At 42.7% G+C, this 21,467-nt stretch overlaps 1 protein-coding gene across 1 annotated transcript in view; it reads left to right on the top strand.

Annotated features, from left to right (window-relative positions):
• Positions 1–21,467, top strand: part of LOC147706478 (alpha-2-macroglobulin-like protein 1) — a 384,979-nt gene that overhangs the window by 110,284 nt on the left and 253,228 nt on the right. The window contains exons 10-13 of the mRNA XM_086929616.1: positions 1,525–1,634; positions 13,174–13,329; positions 13,935–14,165; positions 18,018–18,099. Coding sequence (XP_086785742.1) covers positions 1,525–1,634; positions 13,174–13,329; positions 13,935–14,165; positions 18,018–18,099 — 579 coding nt within the window. The remainder of the gene's footprint in view (positions 1–1,524; positions 1,635–13,173; positions 13,330–13,934; positions 14,166–18,017; positions 18,100–21,467) is intronic.

Raw genomic sequence — 21,467 nt, 5'->3', positions numbered from 1 at the left:
CCCGCAGTATACCAGAAGTAGCGCAGCAACTAAGATTGATACACTGAACATGAGGATACAAAAGGAGGAACATCTCTTTCCTCAACCCCTGATCAGAAGGGAGCACCGTTGAGTGCCATGACATCTAGGTCTATATTTTCAGATGTAGGGCTGACTACTGGGATTGGCAAGTTTCCAAGTGCTTCCCACATTTGGTGGGGGGGAACTAATGCACAAGGGGGGGGGGTAAAGACATTCGCCCTAGAGCTTTGTGGTAAAGGAATGGAAACTAGGTTTAAAACTCACATCTTCACCTTTTACAATTGACAACTGAACCGAAGAACACATATCCCTCATGCTAAACATATAAGCATACATTTTAGCTGTAGTGGTCTGTGAGTTTCAACTCTAAGGTAGTGGAGAATATTGTGAACTAATTGATAAAACTCATTTATGATAGCATTGCTTAGAAAATCATAAATAAAATAACAAAATCAAGTTTCATGTGTAACTATGCATTAACCCCACTCAAAACTTCTTTTTTTTTGTTTCAAGATAAGAAATACAAGACCGAGCAGCACCAAGTGGTATCCACTCAAAAGGCAGGTGTTCCACAGTGGAGCACCTCTCTTTTTGAGTTCTAGCTATACTTTCTCTATGGAGTGCCACTAGGGTAAGCCAGTCATTCACTGGTGCTCAGGCATAGTCAATCCCTATACTATTCAAAAGTTTCTCTTTCCCAGAATTTTGAGCAGTGTGATGCTTTTTTTTCCTGTGAACATTCTTCGCAGCAGCAACATTATCCCACAGTTCCATGCAATCAAAACCCAAGATGGCGGGCTTGCCTCAACTACATAGAACTCGACCCTCTCACCCAACTACCAATGGCATTGTAAACAATCCAATCAGTTTTTGGTCTCCTGTATAAAAGCAGAAGTGCAGAATGAGTTAAGAAATCCCCACCAGAAGGATAAACACAAACATAGGACACAGCACTGCTCTGAATACTTCCACTTGGGAATTAATATGTTAATTGTAAAAAAGAATTCGATGTTTCATTGTCGGCAGGAAGTACATAAAGTCCCTCTCTGTCTACTTAACTCTTTTTTTAGAGTGGACTAATGTAACTTTGAATGCCTCAGCAGGTCTGAGGTCTTTTAGTAAAAAATGCTATTGTTTATCACTTGAGGTTGCCCTTTGTTATAATCTACTGCTGCATTTCCCCTTGCCTATGTCTCTCTTCTCTACTGCTCAGCCAGTTTGAGTGTTGGTGTGCCTGAGGATGTCTAGAATGTTGGATGTATGATGATGTCATGGAGTGTTGGGTGCTTGGTGAGCTGTGGAGTGTCAGTTGGAGTGTGCAGGCTGAGCAGGACAGAGGCTGCTCCTGGTGGGGCATCATATGGACTTACCATCTTCCTATGGATATTGATGTTATTATCTTATCAATAAATCTAATGAATATATCTACTCATCATCTGGTCTCTAAGGACTATCTTATTTACAATACCCTTCAATCTCATGTTGCTATTTCACCTCCTCCAGGCATCATGGCAGAAGCAGTCTGGACTTTACCAATATCGTATGTGGCTGCAAGAGCGAGCTTTCAAGAAGTGAACAGTTATTATATTCCTGGACTACCCTTCACTGGACAGGTGAGACTTCAAGCCAGCGACATGCGCAAATGAAAGATGAGGAGGTGTGCATGGTGGGTTGGTAAGTAATGGAGGACATGGTAAAAGAAGAAAGGTAAGTCAAGCTCATTGAGTAATACAGCACTTTGGGATTTATGGATAATTCATTGCATCAAAATCTGAATACAGTTTTCAGGTAGTTTGTCAACTACTTGCAATGATCACCACATTTGTGCTGCATGGGGGCCTTGTCCCTTTCAACTCTCGGCTTATAGAATTGACAGAGGCAACATGTTTCTCTTTCTAAAATTATTCAACTGGGAGACCAGTACAGCCGGAGGAGGCATTATGGGGTAGTGTGTTAGAGAGTGTGCAGGTGTTACATATATGTTACATGTATGCGAAGAACATCTTACTAGATGCTGCTCTCAACACGTGGTTTGCATCCACAAAGCCAAGTTTGGAGGCATGTTCTGCAAGGTGCCTAATGTGCCAGGCATAAAGAGCAGCAGCTGGACAGTGGAATTCAGTACTGGGCAAAAGATGTCCATTTTGAACTTCTTCTTAGAGTGCCAAACTGACGCCATGAGTTTCCAGAAAGGGACTTTGCATGACCTTGAAATATGCTCATTTCAAGATTGGTACAGAGATAGAATATCAGGTCAAAAATATCGATTTGCACAAACATTGTCTACCTCTCTGCCAGATCACGATACTCGTCAATTAGTGTCGCACTATGGTGCAATTGAGGCCAGTGCCACAGTAGGGACTCTTTACTTTATTTTCTATATGGGTTAGATGGTTACATATATCCTGGAGCACTCCAGAATGTTTGGAAATACACTCCCCACCTATAAATGCCTGGAAGGGATCCCACAGCATAGCCTGCTGGGCAACAGAACAGAACCAGCGTGAAATACTCGACGATGGAATCCCTAAGTTTAGCCAGAAACACCTCATCAAGCGGAGCATTGCATGGAAAGCACCAGTAATGTTTCCGGCCTCCCTCATACGATACCCCAGAACCATTCATACATGGGAGATGCTGTACATCTACAAACCATGGGGCAGCGGTTGCAGAGAGTAGCCAATAATCTATGTGAGTACAGACCCCAAGTGGTGCGGAATAGAATGCTTAGCCAAAAGCAGTAGCATGTTTCAAGTGCCACGCATCTCACAAGGCATAAGTGTTGCTGATGTCCTGAAGGATTCAAAGTGACTGGGATTTGCAACTCTGGGCTGTGCAAGTGGAATCTAACATTGGGTCCATAATCATATTAAGGTCGCCCGCCAGCATGAGAAGGACAGCATCGACCCAACCCCAGTAGGGACGAAAATTCCTGGAAAAAGATGGGGAATTCTACATTTGGGGCATACATGCTAACTAAGAGGAGGCAGTGGCCCTATTTAGTGCCAGTAACTATTACATATCTCCCATTGTCATCAATGAAGCTATTTCTATTCTGTGTTGCGTAAGATATGATATCACCTGTTTGCCCTTGTGAGGATTATTTAGGCCTCTGATGTTCCAGGATAGAAAAGGGAGTTCAGCTATATGAGCTCACCCTCCTTGTCGTGTTGCCTTCTAAAGATACGTAGCTATGTAAGTGTGCATGTGATAATGGTGTATGCCTTTGCCAGATAAGATATAGTGACGTAAATAAACAAAAAACTATCCTAACATCCGACCCCCTGACCCCCTCCCAGACTAGACAGGAAACCACCCAGTGAAAACCATAACACCTTTGGGGGGTGAGCAACATTACGTCAAGTAGGGCGCATTAGGCAAGTGATACCTGCTGGAGAAACATGATAACAGGCTATATAAGAGAAAACATATCAACATCGAACTGGGAAGCAGGGGGTGATAGTTTCTAAAGGGGTAAACCCAGGAGCTGCCAAGCATTGACTGTTAGAGTGTGAAAGGGAGCGTGACAGAAAGAGCGGGCAGTCTGGTTGGAAGAGTCATGCACTCGTTGAGGCATGTACATCAGGAGGAGATCATTCCGGTGTAGCGCGCCGAGGTGATGATTTCTCCTTGCTGAGTTGCTTGTAAAAGACCATGGCATCCACCAAGATTTGAAGAATCAAGCTTTCCCATTTAGGTCAACTTCGGAGGGGGGGCGGCTAGAGCAATGCCATATTTCTATCCTTGCTTTCACAACAGGGCCTTGGCATTCGTAAACTTATGTCTTGCCTCCTGTACCACCGTCTTAAAATCCGGAAACAAGGGAACGAAAGAGCCTTGTAATTGTAACAACCATTTCTCATATCATTCAAAGTTCCGTGTCCCGGTCCCTACAGTTAAGCAGTTGGGCTATAATAGGGCAGGGATGCAGCACCAGACGGTAGGCACGGGCCAAGAGATCCATGGGCTCTCTCAACCACGAATGTGTACGTGAAATTTTGGCAATCAGAGAGGTCTTTAAGTAAATGTTCTACAAACTGATTCAGGTAGCCCATCTCTGTAAAAGCCCATAATGCAGATATTGCTGTGCCAGGATCTTACTTCCAGGTATTCGTTTTTCATAGCAACTGTCGTGAAAAGTAGTTCCAGTTTTTCTAGTCACTCAGAAACTGTTGTAGCACCATTCTCAAGGCCAGATGTGGGTTTCTATGCATTGTTCACCGTATTGCCTGTCGGTCAAGACATTAGCCCATTTGTTCAAGCATCAATTAAACAGAAGCATGCACTAAGTTCCACCATTATAGCAGCTGTGCCAGTCATTTTCTCTGCATTTGTGCCCCCACTACGTCCTCACCATATCCGATGGAGGAGGCGGACAAGCAGTCGGGCCACCTTAGGCCTCTCAAAGGGCATCTCACGCTTTTTGGGATCTCAAAACATGCCACTTTCACCAGGGGTGGCATACTGTGCATTCCCGATGGGTACATATGGCACTTTTGGGCCGAAATCAGCATAACGTCCACCATCCGAGCCAGTACTTCACTTTGCCACTGGATTCAAGCAAGCCTGGCTGAAGACAGCTGAAATGCTAGAAACCGGTCTTAGGAAGCTTGAATCCGGTCCAGGGAAGGCATGGCTTGGCAGTTCGGGCTGGACTGTTCACATTAGGCACAGGGTCAGACTGATTTGCATATGGCCATGTTTGAATTGGGGTGTCAGAGTGGGCTAAAGAACGGTGATGGATTAAACCCAGATCTGTTGACTGGGTGTGAGTGTTTGATTGGTTCAGATGCTCCGTCCATCACCACCCCCTTTTGTACCACTTCACGGTTAGGCAGCCATCTTGGTTGCTGGTGTGGCCACGCCCCAGACATTAAAAGTGAATCTGTTTTAGAGGACAGCACTGCACTGCCTAGATGTTACAACATGTGGTAGATCTGAACTGATTGGAAGACAGGGCAGATAATAAGTATGAATCCAGCCAAATAACACCGTACAGATGGCAATAAGATTATCAGCTCCAACAGCAGCCAGAGGTGTAACATGCCCAAATGTGATCAGGAGAAAGGTCGAAGGCCGTAGGATGCTGTGGCAAACATGCCAGAAAGACCCTACAGCACAGCAAGGAAGAGCAAAACAAAGGGAAATGGAATACAGGACTAAACTAAGGGAACCAAAAAGTGAAAGAACAAATCTGAGACACAACAACGACTTAAGCAGTATTCCCCATCCTACAGGCTGGCTATCCAAAGCTCCTTGGCACAGAGCTATGATTACAGTTTAGGAGGGATTCTGATTTAGCTGCGTTCAGTCATAATCCCACAGATGATAGTTCTCACATTCACCAAAAGCCTGAATCACTATGGAAGAATCATGTTTTTTACTCTTACTTTGTACTCAGTTTTCTAGAGGCACAGGCTTGCCCCACACAACAGAAGCATATAAGAAACACTATATCCTTTTTTTATAACTCAAAACGATGTATTTTACTTTTTATTCAGTTCCGGGGTAAGAGAGACATTAGTAAACACAGACTTCTTTGATATAAATTTAAAACCTTTTCCCTTTGAAAACTTAAGCAGTTTTTTAGAATTTCGTAAGCAACTTTGGGAACACACAAATATTTAATTTTCAGGTTAATCCTCTATGTTTTTTGCATCCCCTATTTTCTTTGGATTAGTTGGGATGGGGAATGGTCTTCTGCATACCTGTGGAGAGAGAGTGACCCCCTTGGATTTGCTGTGGCAAGCTGTAGTTATTATACATCCACCTCAGCACAAATGAGCATCATGCAAGCTCACTAGAAGTATCTTTCTTCAAAACAAATTGAGACCCAAAGCAGGGGTCTTTGGTTGGAGGACCAATCCATGTAAATCTGCCTTTATGTGAGCATGACTACCAGGTGGCCTGCAGACCTCACCTATGTGTTTAAACATGTTCTGCATGTCACCTGCAACTGGGTCCTTTGTAACATTTGTGTGTCTAAAGGATGCCTGTGGAGTGTATACGACATGTAGCTGTAGCCACAATGGGTTCTAATTTGTGTTAATACAGTCGAGTGACAACTAAGATGGAGGATTTGAGTGGGCCTAGACAGCAGATGTGAATTTAAAGTCTCTTCCATGACATCCCAAGGATGCTTTGCAGAGGGTAGACAGAGGAGCATTAAGTAAAGGACACACAGGAAAAGGAGACAGAGGACCTCAGCGGCTCCTCCACATGGGGTACCAGGACGTTGAACCACCAACTAGCTCTGCCACTAACTGCTTTACATTACATCTCACACAGTCACATCTGACATGCTGCCCTTGCGTCACAAAGTGCAGTATGACAGAATATGGAGCTTCAGAGCTTGTCAATCATACCCCCTCTTACTCTGACAGAATTTGGAATAGAGACAAAAGGTCTACCTCCATCCCGGATTCTGATAGAGTAGAAGCTCATGGAACTGGATCTGGCATAATTCCTAGGTAGTGATGGAAGAGTGGGGAATCATTAACCATGGAAGCTAGAAGAAGACTTCCAAAGGCAAGTTCTCTGCATGCCCTGTCTCAGGTTCTACAACACAAACTGTGTTTCAGTGCTTTTCATCGTTTATGAAATGAACGAGCTTGAGTAGCGACAGGAGAATGCCTTAGATTGTGTTCCAGGGCAAAAGAAAAAGAAGAAGAGAATAGTTTCAGATTTCTACAAGTATTCTCATCTACTTGGAGGTAAGATTGTGGGAATGCCTATAAATTCATTGCAGAGAGGGGGCTTATTTACATTGTAACTTTTAAAGACTGTGCTGTGAGTTTGTAACAATAGTGTCAAAGAACCCACATTTGAAAGCTGAGTTACTCAGAATGACAAGTGTATATCCACAGGCAACAGATGAAGAAGGCTCTAATTCTTGCCAGGAAAATGCCCCTCCATCGACCAAAAGACAGCAACAACTGGGGTGACTGATGACCTCGCCCTTAACTAAGCCACAGTACTGCCTCTACCGCACTTATAACTAGGCCTCTGTCCACGGATAAGTGTCCAGCGCTGTACAGCAGACAAATATGTTTCTTAAACTGGAGTGACAATGAAAAGATTGCATGAGGGCACCAGAATGCTTTCTATGCAATACACAGTGGCCGTAGCCGTAGCAGGCACAGGGCATTTCAGTGGTAGGCCGCCAGGGTGGGGGCTGGTTTTCGGCCCCTGGGGAGCTGGTTTTTGCTACCTGGGGTCGGTAATATTGCCCCCTGTAACTTAATCGACCTTAGCAAACAGCTCAGCTGCACCCCCTTTCCATGGGGGCCGGCCGAGCAGTTTGCCAGAGCCGTTTGCTGTTCCCAGTCCGGCCCTGCGGCTGTATTTAAGGGCCTCCCGTTTCAGAGGTCACCAGCTGCCACCGGAGGACCCCTTTGAAGCTGCGTAGTCTCTACTCGCTCTTTCCTGACCTGGTGTTCTCTGGAAAGACCACAAGATGACAGTTAGTTAAGTGGACAGCCTTCATTTCGTGGTGCTCTTGTTTTTTAGGTTGCTTCTGACTGTAATCGCCCGTGCCTTCTAGTCACACTTGTGACAAAGACCATGCCAGGACCAGTCTGCATAGAAATAGGACAAGACCGGAACTGCAAAAAATCAGCCTGTGCTGAGGAAGTACCAGAAGAAATTAGAATGGTTAGGGCCTGCATTTGTAAATCATGGCAGTTTTGAACAGTATAGTTGTTCTGTAGGTATAAGAGATTGCACGTATTTGTGCTTGCTGCATGCCCTGTTTGTGGTTGTTGTGTAGTTCCTATATTACCCATGCAGGATCTGCACGTTTGGACAACATAAACTGTGGGATTGGTGGCAGACCGGTTCCGTGCACCCACACCAAGAATGTTAACCAGTGTGCCTTAGCTAGCTCACAGTGTCACTAGAATCTCCTCTTATCGGGCGAGAAAATATTCTGGGAACCTCAGAATATGGCAAGCCTGATGCCTCAGAATCATGGAAACAACGTACTACTTTTCGCTCAGTCACTCGTGCTCATTTATTCTGTCTCAGAGAGTTTACACAGAAGAAACATTTGGGCGTGTTATAATAAGTATTTATTGCACGGTTGTCCTTCTAGTGTACAATAGATGTGCTGTAACAACCGTTAGACAGTAGCAGAGATATATGATCAGCAGCACACTGAATACCACGAAAATCTACAGTGAGACCAGCCAACTAGACCATAGAGGATTCCCACTAGCAGCCAGAGCTATGGCCCACACTGATCCATCAGGATCAGCCATTCTGGCACTGCAGATTGTCCTACAGGCCAGGTTGACACTGGTGGGTGACTCCACTAATGTAGATTTTCCATAGGCACTGTCAGTAACTCAATTGAAATAGCTAAGACACAATAAAAAACATCTTGAACAAATAAAAAAATGTGGAAGGATGGGGCAGGTTAGGTACTGTCTCCTCTGAAGGATCCTTGGACGGGGAGTTGCAGAAGCTTCTTATGTGGAAGCAGGTGATGGAGTATATGATACTGTTTAGGGTGGCAAAAACACAGAATTATTACAGTGTTGCTGAGGGATAACACTTGCCTCTGTGTCTTTAATAAAATGTAGACTTTCCTTCATAATTTCCTAGTGAAAGCTACATTTTATGGCAAGACTGGAGTTTAAAAGCATAATAATGCTCTACATTAATATACAGTATTAAGAGGTTTAGGATAGAAATTGAGAAGAGTGCCATCATTAAATAAGTCAGCTGGTCCCAGAATGTCCTCTAAATGAGAACCCGCCCGAAGGCGTCGGAAGCCATGGCTCCGCGGAAAGAATGGGCTCCAAAAAATGGTGGTGTCCATTCTAATGAGGGACATAATCCATTTAACTCATTGGGCAGCAGTTGGGGAAGAGACCGGTTTATGGGGTGCTCTGAAGGAAAGGAGGAGTTGAGTGTCAGAGGACGTTCAGAGATGGATGATATTTTGTTCATAAGTTTTGAGACGATTTCCCATGTATAGCTTGGGTAGATTGGGAAAAAACAGAACTCAAACTAGCTTTGGTATGCTTCTTGATGTTGAAGAGAATACCTGTTGGAGTGACAAAGGCTAGATGAAATATCTAACGCTTTCCCATAGGACAAACGTTTGATCAAAATTAAATACAGTAACATTGTTAACTTGGCTGAAAGCAATTTAAGTGAGAGAAAAACATTTTCTGGCCAAGATATAATAGCAAAACCACATTGACATTCCATAATTCACTGCACTTTGGAATAGGGGATTGCAAAATGTTACTCCCTTCAGTAGTCGACAGATGAGAGGGTGTACTCTGATGGGTTTTCCATTGACATGTGGATGGTTCATGGAGATTGCGGAACGGTAAAGGTTAACCGTACGATAAGTTTTGCCTGCACTAGCTGGAAACGCAAAAAAGTTTGCTATTAAAGTGATGTCTGCTGGAAAGGGATCAGTAGATTATCCCCACAACCCAGCTAGGCCAGACTGATTTGTAAGCTTTGCTAGTGCCTGGGACCCAGACGTTGTTGATATACTGAGAAACTTCTGCTGAAATGGCCGGACAAGGTTGGGAAGACCCACTGCATTCCAGACAGAGAGGGAAAGAGTGCTGTTCAACATTAGGTTGTGGACGTGGCCTTCCCGATCCAGAAGGAGGTCGGTAAAGGAAGGAAGAGAATGGGAAAGTCTATTGCAAGTTCTAGGAGGAGAGGATTCCATTACTGCTTGCCAAAAAGGGACAACTAATATTTAAATGTTGTTCTGAAGATGAACCTGAGCTAGTACTCTGTTCATCAAGAGAAAGGTTGGAAGGGCTTAATTGGTTATCTGCTGCCAATCCTGAATAAAAGCATCTGGTGCTAATGTTAAAGGATCTGGACCACAATTGAAAAACTGAGAAAGATGAGAGTTCAGTCAGGATGCAAAGAGGTACATTTGGAAAGCTCCCCATTTGTGATAGAGCATTTTGAAAACGAAGGGTTAGAGTCTCCAGTCACCGTAATCGTGAAGGTAATGAGAGTGCCAGTCTGCTACGGTGTTTAGATTGCCTGGCAAAAATTCTGTGCAAACTGAACATTTTGTGAAGACAAAATTCCCAGTTTGCCAGCTACTCTAGGGGTTTGGATTTGGTGCCGCTGATGTAGTTTATGTATCTTACTGCTGAAAGATTGTCCATCTGAAGAAGAATGTAACATTGAACCCTGTTTTTTGCAAAACGTTTGCTCGTAAAGGAGTCGGCAACCTTCTCTACACATGGACAATTCTTCAGTGTCAATGTGTGCATTATCCAACCTGGCAGTTTCAGATATATAAAGAATACGTGAAGGCGGGCCATCAATGTCCAACATTTTGTCCTGGCAAGTAGATCAGGCCCTGTTGACTCCTTTCTGAGGATCCTTGCTATAATTGGAGTTAAAATTTTGGGATCAATTGTTGGGATAGACGTAATCTGGAAAGGGAGGGAAGGTCAGGGCCACTCAGATTTCTGTTTTTCTTGTTTGTTTCAGGGTAAACAGAGTCTAGCGGAAATATATTCTCCCACGTGAAACAACGGGAGCCACTCCGCGGAGTTAGGATAATGAATTAATTTGGGGTCAAACATGGGTTGCCCTTCGGCATCGAATATTGTTTTGGAATGAAAGGGATCCTCAGAGGTGGAAGCAAGTTTCCTTTTCCTTGTTTGAGAACCTGACCAGAAGTTAGAGTCTTCCACCCCAACGTGATCATTATCAGTTTTGGAGTCACCCTTGTCATCTGTATCCTGGATATTACAATTTTTGATCTACTGTTTACTAACTTTTTTGTTTTGTTTTTGCGTTTAACGGCAGAAATATTCCCCTTGAAAGGAGGCTTTGGAGGAACATTGTCCTCAACCCCACATGAAGAATCCTCACCAGTCAATAGCGCTGTAGTATTTTTTGACACAGCCATTTGTTTTATCTGAGCTGATGGTTGGGTCACCATGGCATTGCGGTTTCTGCTTTCCCCTGCAAACAGGGCCAAATTAGATTAGGGCATTAAATTGATGGCAGTATTTTCAAATGTTGTCACATTGTTCATAGAAGCTGAAGCAGCTTGAGCCACAGAGGGTTGTATAAAGTCATACATTATTATTAAAATCTTCATTATCCTTCTTTTCCTTAAATAATGAAGGATCGCCCTCTTACTTGGTGATAATTATATTAGAAATATGTGAAAATGGGTTGACGAGAGGTTAGAAATATGTGCGGAGTGAAAGAGTTAACAGGGAAAATGCGATCAAAAAAGGTCTCCACCCAGAGGGAGGAGATGCATGGGCAAGGCAACAAGAAGAGAAAAGAGGAGTCAGGAAGCATGGGCCGTGCCCCCAGGGTGGGCCGCAAAGGTTTTGAGGTAGGGAAACTCCCCCCAGCCAAGAAGTGCTGCAGAGGAGGCACTCAGGTCTCCGAGAGCAACAGAAACAAGTTAGTGGAGACTTTCAACAACTGGGGAGCCGGGCACTATATTGGGTAAAGGTCATCACTTTGTGCCACAGATAATGGTGGGTAATGCAAGAATCACAGTTGATGGACAGAATGCAGAACAATGTCATACATTCACCCCAGTACAGAGATCTGGGCCTAAATCCATCGTTTTTTTGCACTCCACACCACCCCAGTTCAAACATGGCCATATGCAAATCAGTCTGACCCTGTGCCTCATGGGAACAGTCCAGCCCGAACTGCCAAGCCATGCCTTCCCTGGACCGGAAACAAGCTTCCGAGGACCGGTTTCTGGCATTCCAGCCGTCTTCAGCCCGGCTTGCTTGAATCCAGTGGTGTGGAGTGCATGGGACTCACTTCTGAGCATACCCATCCCACTCGGGGTGACAAATGCAAAAACCACAGATAATGGTGGGTGCAACCAACAGAGTGGAAAAAATAGGGAAGGAGAGCGTACGCGCATGAGGCGCTCAGAAGGAAAAAGATAGAACGTACAGAAATAATAACAATACTACATTAACATAACTTCATGAAAAACATTGGAATATATAAAATATAGTTATACAAGGTGTAAGAAATGTAAATATTACTTCTCTTGACTGCTAGCAGTAAGAAGAAAATAGGGCTGCTTGTAATCAAGGAGGATATAACTCACCTGTTTACACAGTACTGTACTTGATATCGCGTCAGTTGAAAATAGCTATACATGGTGTCAATGCATTGTTCATGTTGTATGATTAAAATAAGAAAATGTTAAAAAAAAGATTTAAACGAAAAAAGGAGGGTATAATAAGGGGCACATTGGCTCAACGTGTTCAAACTCTTTATCGAGGACAGAAAGTCACTAAGTTATTGCACCCCGACTGAGGTAAGGGTGCTTCATTAGTTAGGGGAAAAATGCTAACTTTATAAAAAGCTTTACTGAAAGATCTCCCATAATAAATCACTGTCCCCCCTCATGGGGCCAAGAACTACTGCACTTTACTGGCACAGACTGGCCCCAGATTACCACGGGTACTCTTTCCTGTTAGCACCTAATGAATGCCCTCTGAGTATTCACAGTGACAAGGTTATGTGTTAGATAGTAATAAAGTGCTTCCTTTTTGTAAAGTAAAGTGCTGGCTGAACAGTAAATAGTTTTATTGTTATAGGACGTTTGTTAATTTCTGAGTCTGTAATCCCACAACACCTCCCTCAGGGAACCATGGACTGGTCAACTTCACTACTTTGATGGTCACGTGCTAAAGGGATGCTCTTGGTGCTTCAGTTTAGGTCCAACACTGAGGTGAAGCCCCTCAAGGCCAGTGGTAAACTTCTATGAATGACAAAACCAGAGACTGAGCCCAAAATCCCTTGACCGACCTGGACCCCCTGAAAAAATCTCTCTTTTTGTTGTAAGGAAAAGACCCTTTTATATTTTGTGGGAAGGTTAAAGCAGCTGAATTCTGGATGGGGATTCCACATTAGTAAATTAGTAAAGGTGGACATTTGTATTGTTAGATTGTGGCTTAAGAAAGGTGAAAACTGAGCTTGCAGCAAGTCAACCTTTATTTGAGAGGAACCCATCACATAGTTTAGAAATATGAAGTTATCCATGTTGATGTTATAGCACTCTCATCTCTGACTTTTGTTAGCCTAGCCTCACCTGTAGCTGTTTTGCAATACTCGCACCCCACCATCCACATGCGTTTGTGTCTCCTCGTCTCTTTGTAGGTGAAGGTGGTGAATGCCAGGGGAGCCGCTCTGCCAGACATGGGCGTCACACTTCAAGGAAATGGTGTATCACAAAATTACACCACTGATAAGGAGGGGCTGATCTCCTTCTCCCTAGACACTTCCACCTGGAGCAACTCTGAAGTCTATCTACAGGTATGTCCACAAAATGAGAGATCAGATAAAAGTATTTAAGGGTTCATTAAACCTTCTAGAAGACTTAGAAGTCAAAAAACTACTGTATTGTTTATCCAACCATAAGGATGTTTAGGTTGTGATGTTGAAGGTGACGTTGGAGACCCCAGGTAAGACAATGGACTGGATTAGCTCTGCTGAAGAGGGAAAGGGGCCCCTAACACAGTGAGTCTTGGCAAAAAGGCAAGAGTATGTCTAACATCATGGAGGTATTGGGTCAGGGCAGCCACAGTTTCAGTCACACTTTAATGTGAAGAGGGTCAGTGCTCTGGCAAAAAGAAGACTACCTCTGACATCATTTGGGAATAATGGGTCAGTTCTTTGTAAGAGGGAGGAGTGTCAACATACTATGGGAAGGGGTGACTAACCTAAGTAGTGTCATCATAAACTTTCTGTTAACTAACACCAGGAATTTATCATTCCAAGTCAGAGCTTTTCCCTATTTTTGCAATCTCTCTTCATCATCCCAACGCGTACTGCTTTCACCTAAATTCCTCCTTCTATATCCTGGTTGTCTGAATCTTTCTCATTCTTTCTCAGTCAATGTTACATTAATTCCTTCACAGGCGACAGTCGGCAATGATTTATCTAGCTTCGAAAGGGGAGTCACCCAGTTGTACTATCAGGAGGCCTATCACAACGTATTGCCCCTCTACTCCAGTGTCGGGAGCCGGATAAAGATCCACGCATCTATGGGCACTTTGCCATGCAACCAGGCCCAGGACATCCGTGTGAGCTATGAGCTTGACCCCAAGGACATCAGACCTGATACCAGACACATGGAGTTCTATTATTATGTAAGTACCAATGGAGGGAACTAGCTCGTCATTGACCAAGTTTAGCGGGGATTCATCAAGGGAGTGCAAAGAAAAGAGTGGTCCTAAAACACATTTTGGCATTTTCTACAGACTTTTTACTCCTACGTTGCACAAAAACTGCTGAACGGATTTGCATTAAAATAATATAGATTATGGTCGGTAGGCAATTCTTGTGGGTAGTACAGGGAAGTGGGTTACGTATTTTTCAACGTATAAGGTATTATAAATTAGTGATATCTGTTGTTGCTCTAATGTTACTGTATTTTGGTAAACTACTGCAGTACCTAGAAGTGACCAGGCATTAAGTGATTGGCTAATGACTGACTTTACAAATGTTGATGCCAGACATGTTGTTTGTTTGGGGCTATGTGCTTAGATATTGGTAAGTATTACCTTTTATATTTTCCCCCTACATCTATCACCTAATTAAAGTAGCAACAGGTAGGGAAAAATATATATAGTTTCAATATATTTAAAAAAGTTAACATAGTATCTCAGAACTACCAGGAAGGTACTGATAAAAAGTATATATGTAAACAATAAGACAAACACTGCAATACACTATATTTCACAAATGTATTGTACTACAGAGTGTTTTTTATTTTGTACATATTTATTTCTTTATAAAAGAAAAGTGTGCAGAGTATCACCGAAATAGAGAGAAATTACTGTGCAACTTAACAAGAGTTAAACAAACAGGCACATTTCTTAAAAAAGGTACCATCTAGGTAGTAGCTCAGCCCTCCAAAAACTTAGAAAAATATATACAAAAATGTAAATCAATTTCCCGATCCTTTCTTTAACACATTAATACAGTGGTAATAGGTAGGAATAATAATAAGAATTACCACTCACCTATACTTAGGGGCCCAAACCAAAACACAGGTAAAGTGTATGTCTGCCTTTTAATTTTAAAGGCAGCCATTAGCCAATTATATGCTGGCTTGTCGTCAGCATATACCGGGGTATACTGTGAAGTTACTGCGGTATACTATGGCACGATATATAACTAAGGGGCAGATATATTATTGTATTCTGTTATCATTGCTGCATGCATAGTCTCGCATGGGCAACACAATACTTAGGTCACATTTACAAAGCAACACAAGCCCATCATGCTTGACCCTGCTTTTCTTAGTAAATCTGGGGAAACACAAGGCAGTGCAAATTGCTCTCTGATGTTAATCTGCAACCCATATTGCATTCATGACAAATTTAATGTACATTCATATGCCACTCCATTCTATGCCTGTCCGCTGAATGCCACTCCAGTCAACGACAGTCCACTGTATGCATTCCACTCTACATTATTCCACTCTACACCACTCCGCTGTATGCCACTCCTCTCAATGCTATTTCACTGTACGCCACTCCACTGTATGCTACTCTACTCTGCACTATGCAACTCTACTCCACTCCACTGTATGCTTCTCCACTATATGCCTATTCCACTGTATGCCAATCCACTCTACGCCACTTCACTGTATGCTTCTCCACTATATGCCTATTCTACTGTATGCTATTAATTCTTTCTATACAAACCAACCTTCAACTATAGAAACAATAGCAATTCTACACTTATAGTTACAACTTAAATTTCTAAGTTGTGCACCACCTTCAATTTACTACAAGTTGCTCATCTTCACATACAGCACTCATGATTGGGTGATGCTAGTGTGCCCTCGTTCCACATTTGCTGTGTGCTTTTCCTCCTTGCCGTGAGGGTGGTGGTATGATGTCCATGCATCTGTATCATTGTTTTCCATGCACCTTTACTCAGTGCAGTGCTGATGCCTTCATGATGGCTCTTACGCCTGCACCGTTGCTCCCAGTGCATCTTTTTCTTGAGTCACATTAATGCATGAGTAAGCATGGGCGAATTTTGCGAATCTCGCGTTCGCAAATTTTGCGGATTTGCGAACTCGCAATCCGCAAAATCCGCGAATTCTCGCGAATTTGCGGATTTTTTTTTTTTGTGTTCGCGCGGGTTTCTGCCAGGTCGCGAGGGTTTTGTACAATTTTGCAAACGCGAACTTACCTGTCGGGTCGCAAGTTTTGCGAACTTGTTGTTTCTACGTGTCCAGCCTGTTTGGGACACTCTTCTTAATCACTGCCACTCTCTGTCACCACTGCCACTCTCTGACTACTCATGCCACCCTCTGGCCCACCCATGCCACCCTCTGTTTCATCACAGCACCCTCTGGTTGTCCAGTCAGTGTACATATTGTGGCAAAGCAAAGCACACCTTCCCTGCCTCAAGTGACCTGAATTAATTTGGGGCTGATTAATGTGTCACAGAATATTTTTTTAGCTGGCACCTGCTTCCTTAGTGCTTCCTGATTAGTGATCTTTTGCACTTGCTAAGTGCTTTCATTGTTGCAAAATTAGTTACAACACCTGCCCTGCCCCAACTGACAATAATGAATTAGGGGCTGATTAATGGATTTGAACTTCCAGCCTGGCTCCTGCTTGTCTCCCTTAGCTGTAATTCAGGACCTTTGTGGCATATGTGTAACTATTCTGAGGTTCAGAGCAGGGTCACATAATAGTTGCAACTGGCAACTGAACTCTGGAGGGGCCCCTCAGGAAGCACTACAGGAAATGGCTACTAATGATGAGCCTGAACTTTTGAACCTGTTAAGTAGTTTCAGTTTTGCTAAGATCGTATTTCTGCAATTTAGCGCTTATTCGCGGGGCGCGAAGTTGTACTGGGAAGCCGCGAACTCACGCGAACAGTGCGAGCAAGCCATAAAATCCGCTGCTCTCGGATTTGCGGATTTTGCGGGAGATTCGCGAATCTCGCGGATTGCGAATTTACCGAAAATCCGCAAAATCCGCGAGCGAAACGGATTTTCCGCCCATGCTTATGCATGAGCCCTTGGTGCTTCCACCCTGCATTGCTGTGCTCCTTCTCTTCAAGTCCCATTTAGGCCATGTGCTTGCACCCTACATAGCTGTACATTTCTCTTGAAGTAATGTTGAAGTCTGTGTGAGGCCCAAGTGGTGTACCATCTGGATGCTAGACTCCCCATGTCCATCTATTGCTACTTCCCATAGCCTCCTGCCGCACTCCCCCTCCCCCCCAACAGACAGGGTGATAGTGTTTACTGTTATTTGTAATGCTTCCAAGTACTCCCAGCCTGACCACAGGGAAATAATTCTAGCATATGAATCTACCAAGCCTATGCCTGTGTGTCCTTTCTCTGCTGCTATGCAAAGCGCCCCAGTATCCAACTGAGGTTAGATTGAAAATCCCTAAAAAGTTATTGAAAAATTGTTAATTTTACAATAATTACCATCATGCCATTAGGAGTTGAAATTCTCTAAAAATCAGCCAGTGACAAAAACTAAGCGAACCATCCATCAGCGCCTATTATCATATAAGGACGTTGTCTGTACTATGCATTACCTGTGATGGTCGACTTTTATAAAGGGTGGAAGCCAAATTTAAATGTCACAAATAGGTCACTATTTTTTAGGTTCCATGTTCACTGGGGACACATTGCACTGTTTTTCAGAAAAATTGCATTTATATTTACATAAACAACTAATGTTCGTATCATATAATGAGTAGTGTATGGTTTTTCTCCTTTGAACATCGACCTAACCCTTACAAATACTGCGATTGCGCATTCTAGTAGTATTATCAGTCACATTGTTCCACTGTAACCACTGTTTCTGTTAATACAATACTTACCCTGGTTCCTCGTGAGTAGGGTCTCCCTTGTTTCCTTTTTCCGAGTGATTGTGAAAGAGCACTCCGCGGAGTGATGTGAGTGATGTGCTTTACCTATAACGATTTCTCTTCTCACCCCACTTTTATTCCCACAGATCACAGGGAGGAACGGGGTCATTTACAATGGCTTCACATCCCTGTCCGTCAACAAGGAGGACTGCGAGGGGAATAACCACTGTAAGTATATTCTGTAGATGGAAGGTTGGCGGTGCTCCCAGTAGCTCACGAACTGCTCGTTGGAGAAGCATCATTTAGAACAACAGATGAAGTTCCAGGGGATGGAACAGATAGATCAGAGCTAAAGGGAGAGACAGAGTGAGCTATAGTCCAGGAGTTTGGAAATACCATAAAATTTGTAATGAAGTGCTATTTGGATGATTTGTGCTTTGAGGAAATTTGTGAAGATCTCTGAGAATGTTTTACCCTGCGTTCCTATGACCACAAAGTTACAGGCTGAAATCAATGGGATCCCTAAACATTTTATGTATCATTTTATAAAAGGGAGATGCTCATACGAGTTATCTATTTATTCTGAATTGTTACTCGGCTAATCTACATCCTCTGATAGTGAATGTGAATGTTTTGTATTTTTATTGAATTTTTTTAGAATTATGATTCATTTATTGCTGCTCTTTTATGGATTTGTTTATAAATCCCAATAAAGAATTTAATTTAATTGGTTGAGTAATGAGGTCTTGAGTTATTGTAGATTACAGGCCGAGAATTTTGAGGAGCAACAAGGTTAGAAGCGGAGTGATTTGAGGCTTCCTAGACTAAGACTCTTACTATAGACCTCTGACAAAGAGAGCCAATCATGCACTGGTTAGAAAGAGTGATAGTTAAGGCTTCGCGGGGTTAGAAACCAAGCTCTGAGGCTTGCTGGGGATAGAGATCTAGTTGTTTTTTGAAGACATCTTATCATTGGAACCAGAGAATGTTCAGGACTTCTAGAGCAAGAGAAGAGAATGTTGAGAAGTCAGAGTCTATATTAGAGAGAGAGAAAGTGTTTTTAAAGACACAATTTTGAGGTGAGCGAGAGACTGGGAATCCTAAAACAAGCTTACATTAAATATAGAGAGTTTCAAGACATTGTAGGATTAGAGATATTGGGCCCGATTCACCAAGGTAATCTGAGACAAAATCCTAACTTTACGACTTTCGGTATTCACAAAAGGCATTTAGGAGTAGTAAAGTTAGGATTTTGTCTTAAATTTGTCTTAAGTTTTGGTCTTAAAACACAATCCTAACTTAAGTTTAACTTAAGTTAGGATTGTGTTTTAAGATCAAAACTTAATACAAAGCTTAAGACAAAATCCTAACTTTGCTACTCCTAAATGCCTTTTGTGAATACCGAAAATTGTAAAATTAGGATTTTGTCACAGATTACTTTGGTGGATCAGACCCAATGTATTGAGGTTCTTAGATTGACTAAACACTGAGAATATGCTGAGGCATCCAGTTGTCAGTGTTAAGGTGTCTTCTAAGTAAAGGCAAATATCACTTAACCATCGAAAGGCTAGGGTGAGAAATACCGCTAGGCTAAGGTTAAGAAAAAACACCCGTGATATCTGGGCCAAACATTCATTTAGATAGGGCTTTGGCACGTTTGGTCTTAACTATGTTGATGTCCTCGTTGTATACTTAATGCCTACCAATTCTGATTATGGTTATGTATAGGCTTTTGGATCAGTTTTTCTGAAATGAAAGATCTTCATTAATAGTCATAAAAGTTAGAATAATTCCTGGCTCAGCGCTGGAAACCTGAAACTCTTATCATCATTACTTATTCCATACAAGAAACAAGTGTGAGAAGTGTAGGGTTATTACATGTTTACACATCAATACACACTCATAATACCCTATCAAAGGCTACCATTTCTAGCTTTTTTAATTGTTTCAGTTAACCAAATATTTGGCCTGATTTAGATCTTTATGGATGGGTTACTTCGTCACAACGGTGACGGTTAGCCCGTCTGCCGAAATATGAATCTCATAGGATATAATGGGATTTATATTTCGGCAGACAGGACATCTGTCAACATTGTGATGGCGTAACCCGTTCGCCAAGACCTAAATCAGGCGAATAATGTTTTAACTAAAACAACAATGCAGCACCTAGAACGATCCTGGTGCCAAAGACACCATAATCAAACCTACAGAAGAAGGAACATTAATCCTAACAGGCTACACCATGTGCAAAATTTAAAATAATCACTGCCACTTTGAGAATACAGCAGATCTAGGTCCAGGAGCTTTCCATATTCCATCATGCTTGGCAGTGGCAGTAGCCTCAAAGGGTCTGTTCTTTTTTTCTGCCTCATAAGAGTGGGATCTTGGAATACTTTAGAATTTTTTTGACCATTTTCCCTGAAAAATCCAACAGAACTTGTCATTTGTACAGCAGTCGTCGCCTTTGCCCTGCATGCAGCATTTTCTATAATTTTTCTCAGTGTGTAGCAGCCATTCAGATTCATGCCTTCGCTTTTCCTGAAGTGTCCTTTCTGTTGAAAGAAGAAGGCTGCTTCGGATGCACACCAGATGTGTATTCGGTCTTTCAGGATGCCACGTTATGAAAAAGTTTCAAGTAGGCTCTATGATGTCTAAAAGGATCCATAAGCATTGAAAAGGAAGTAGACTGAGGGGAAAATAGGAAGATCTCAGATCTAAAAAGGTCTTGAAGGAGTGATAGAGGGGTGACAGGGAAGATGTTTCTTGCACTGTAACTATGGCTTCACTCAAAAAGGGCTCAAACTGAGGGAGGTCCATGGAGAAAAAAGAGAACGAGGAAAGAGATAAGCATCAGCCTTCCCATCACTCTTAACATCACCATTCCCATTAATTTCGACATTGGAGCAGATATATCTCCTAGCTTTTAGCTTATGTGCCATTCGCTATCAAGAAAGTTACCAATATCAAGCCACTCCAAGTAAGCACTGTTGACATCACACCACTAGATGTCACCTGTATACGCACTACCACAATGGTCATTTTCGCATAAATTCTCATCATGATACCTGATGGCACCCTATTCTTCGACAGTGTCTCAAGATCTTTTGCAGTTGAGAAAGAAATGAATGCTCTTCCTTATACTTGCTGGATTTCCAGCAAGTTCTGCTCATAAAGTCGTTGTTATCCCATCGGATGATCTGGTTCAAGTCCCTTTGATTCTTCTGCAGCCAGTGTAGTAATCCATGTCACCTCTAAAAATACTTGTCACCTATAATGAAAAGGATCTTCTCACCATATCTGCACCTCCAATTCCAACTGGGTAGCATTTTCATCTTCTTCCTGGCGGACATCTCCTCTTAGACTGGTTTTATCCAAAAAAATCTATTCACCACATATTGGAATACCAAATGTCTCAAATCTCTACATCTAGGATACATGAAATAGGCTCTCTGGGCCATAACATTTTCATGATCAGCCAGAGAAATTTCTATACACCTTACCCCCAATTCAACTGAAACTATTGGCCTTGGCGAAGCAATGATACCCAAGTCCAAGATGGTTCTCATTGTGTCCGCATGCCAGACAATGTAGGTTCC

The sequence above is a fragment of the Lissotriton vulgaris genome, chromosome 7, assembly GCF_964263255.1.
Source record: "Lissotriton vulgaris chromosome 7, aLisVul1.2, whole genome shotgun sequence".
In the NCBI taxonomy this organism is placed as follows: Eukaryota; Metazoa; Chordata; class Amphibia; order Caudata; family Salamandridae; genus Lissotriton; species Lissotriton vulgaris.
Note: the sequence above shows the minus strand (reverse complement) of the source record. Positions and strands in the feature narration are given on the sequence as shown.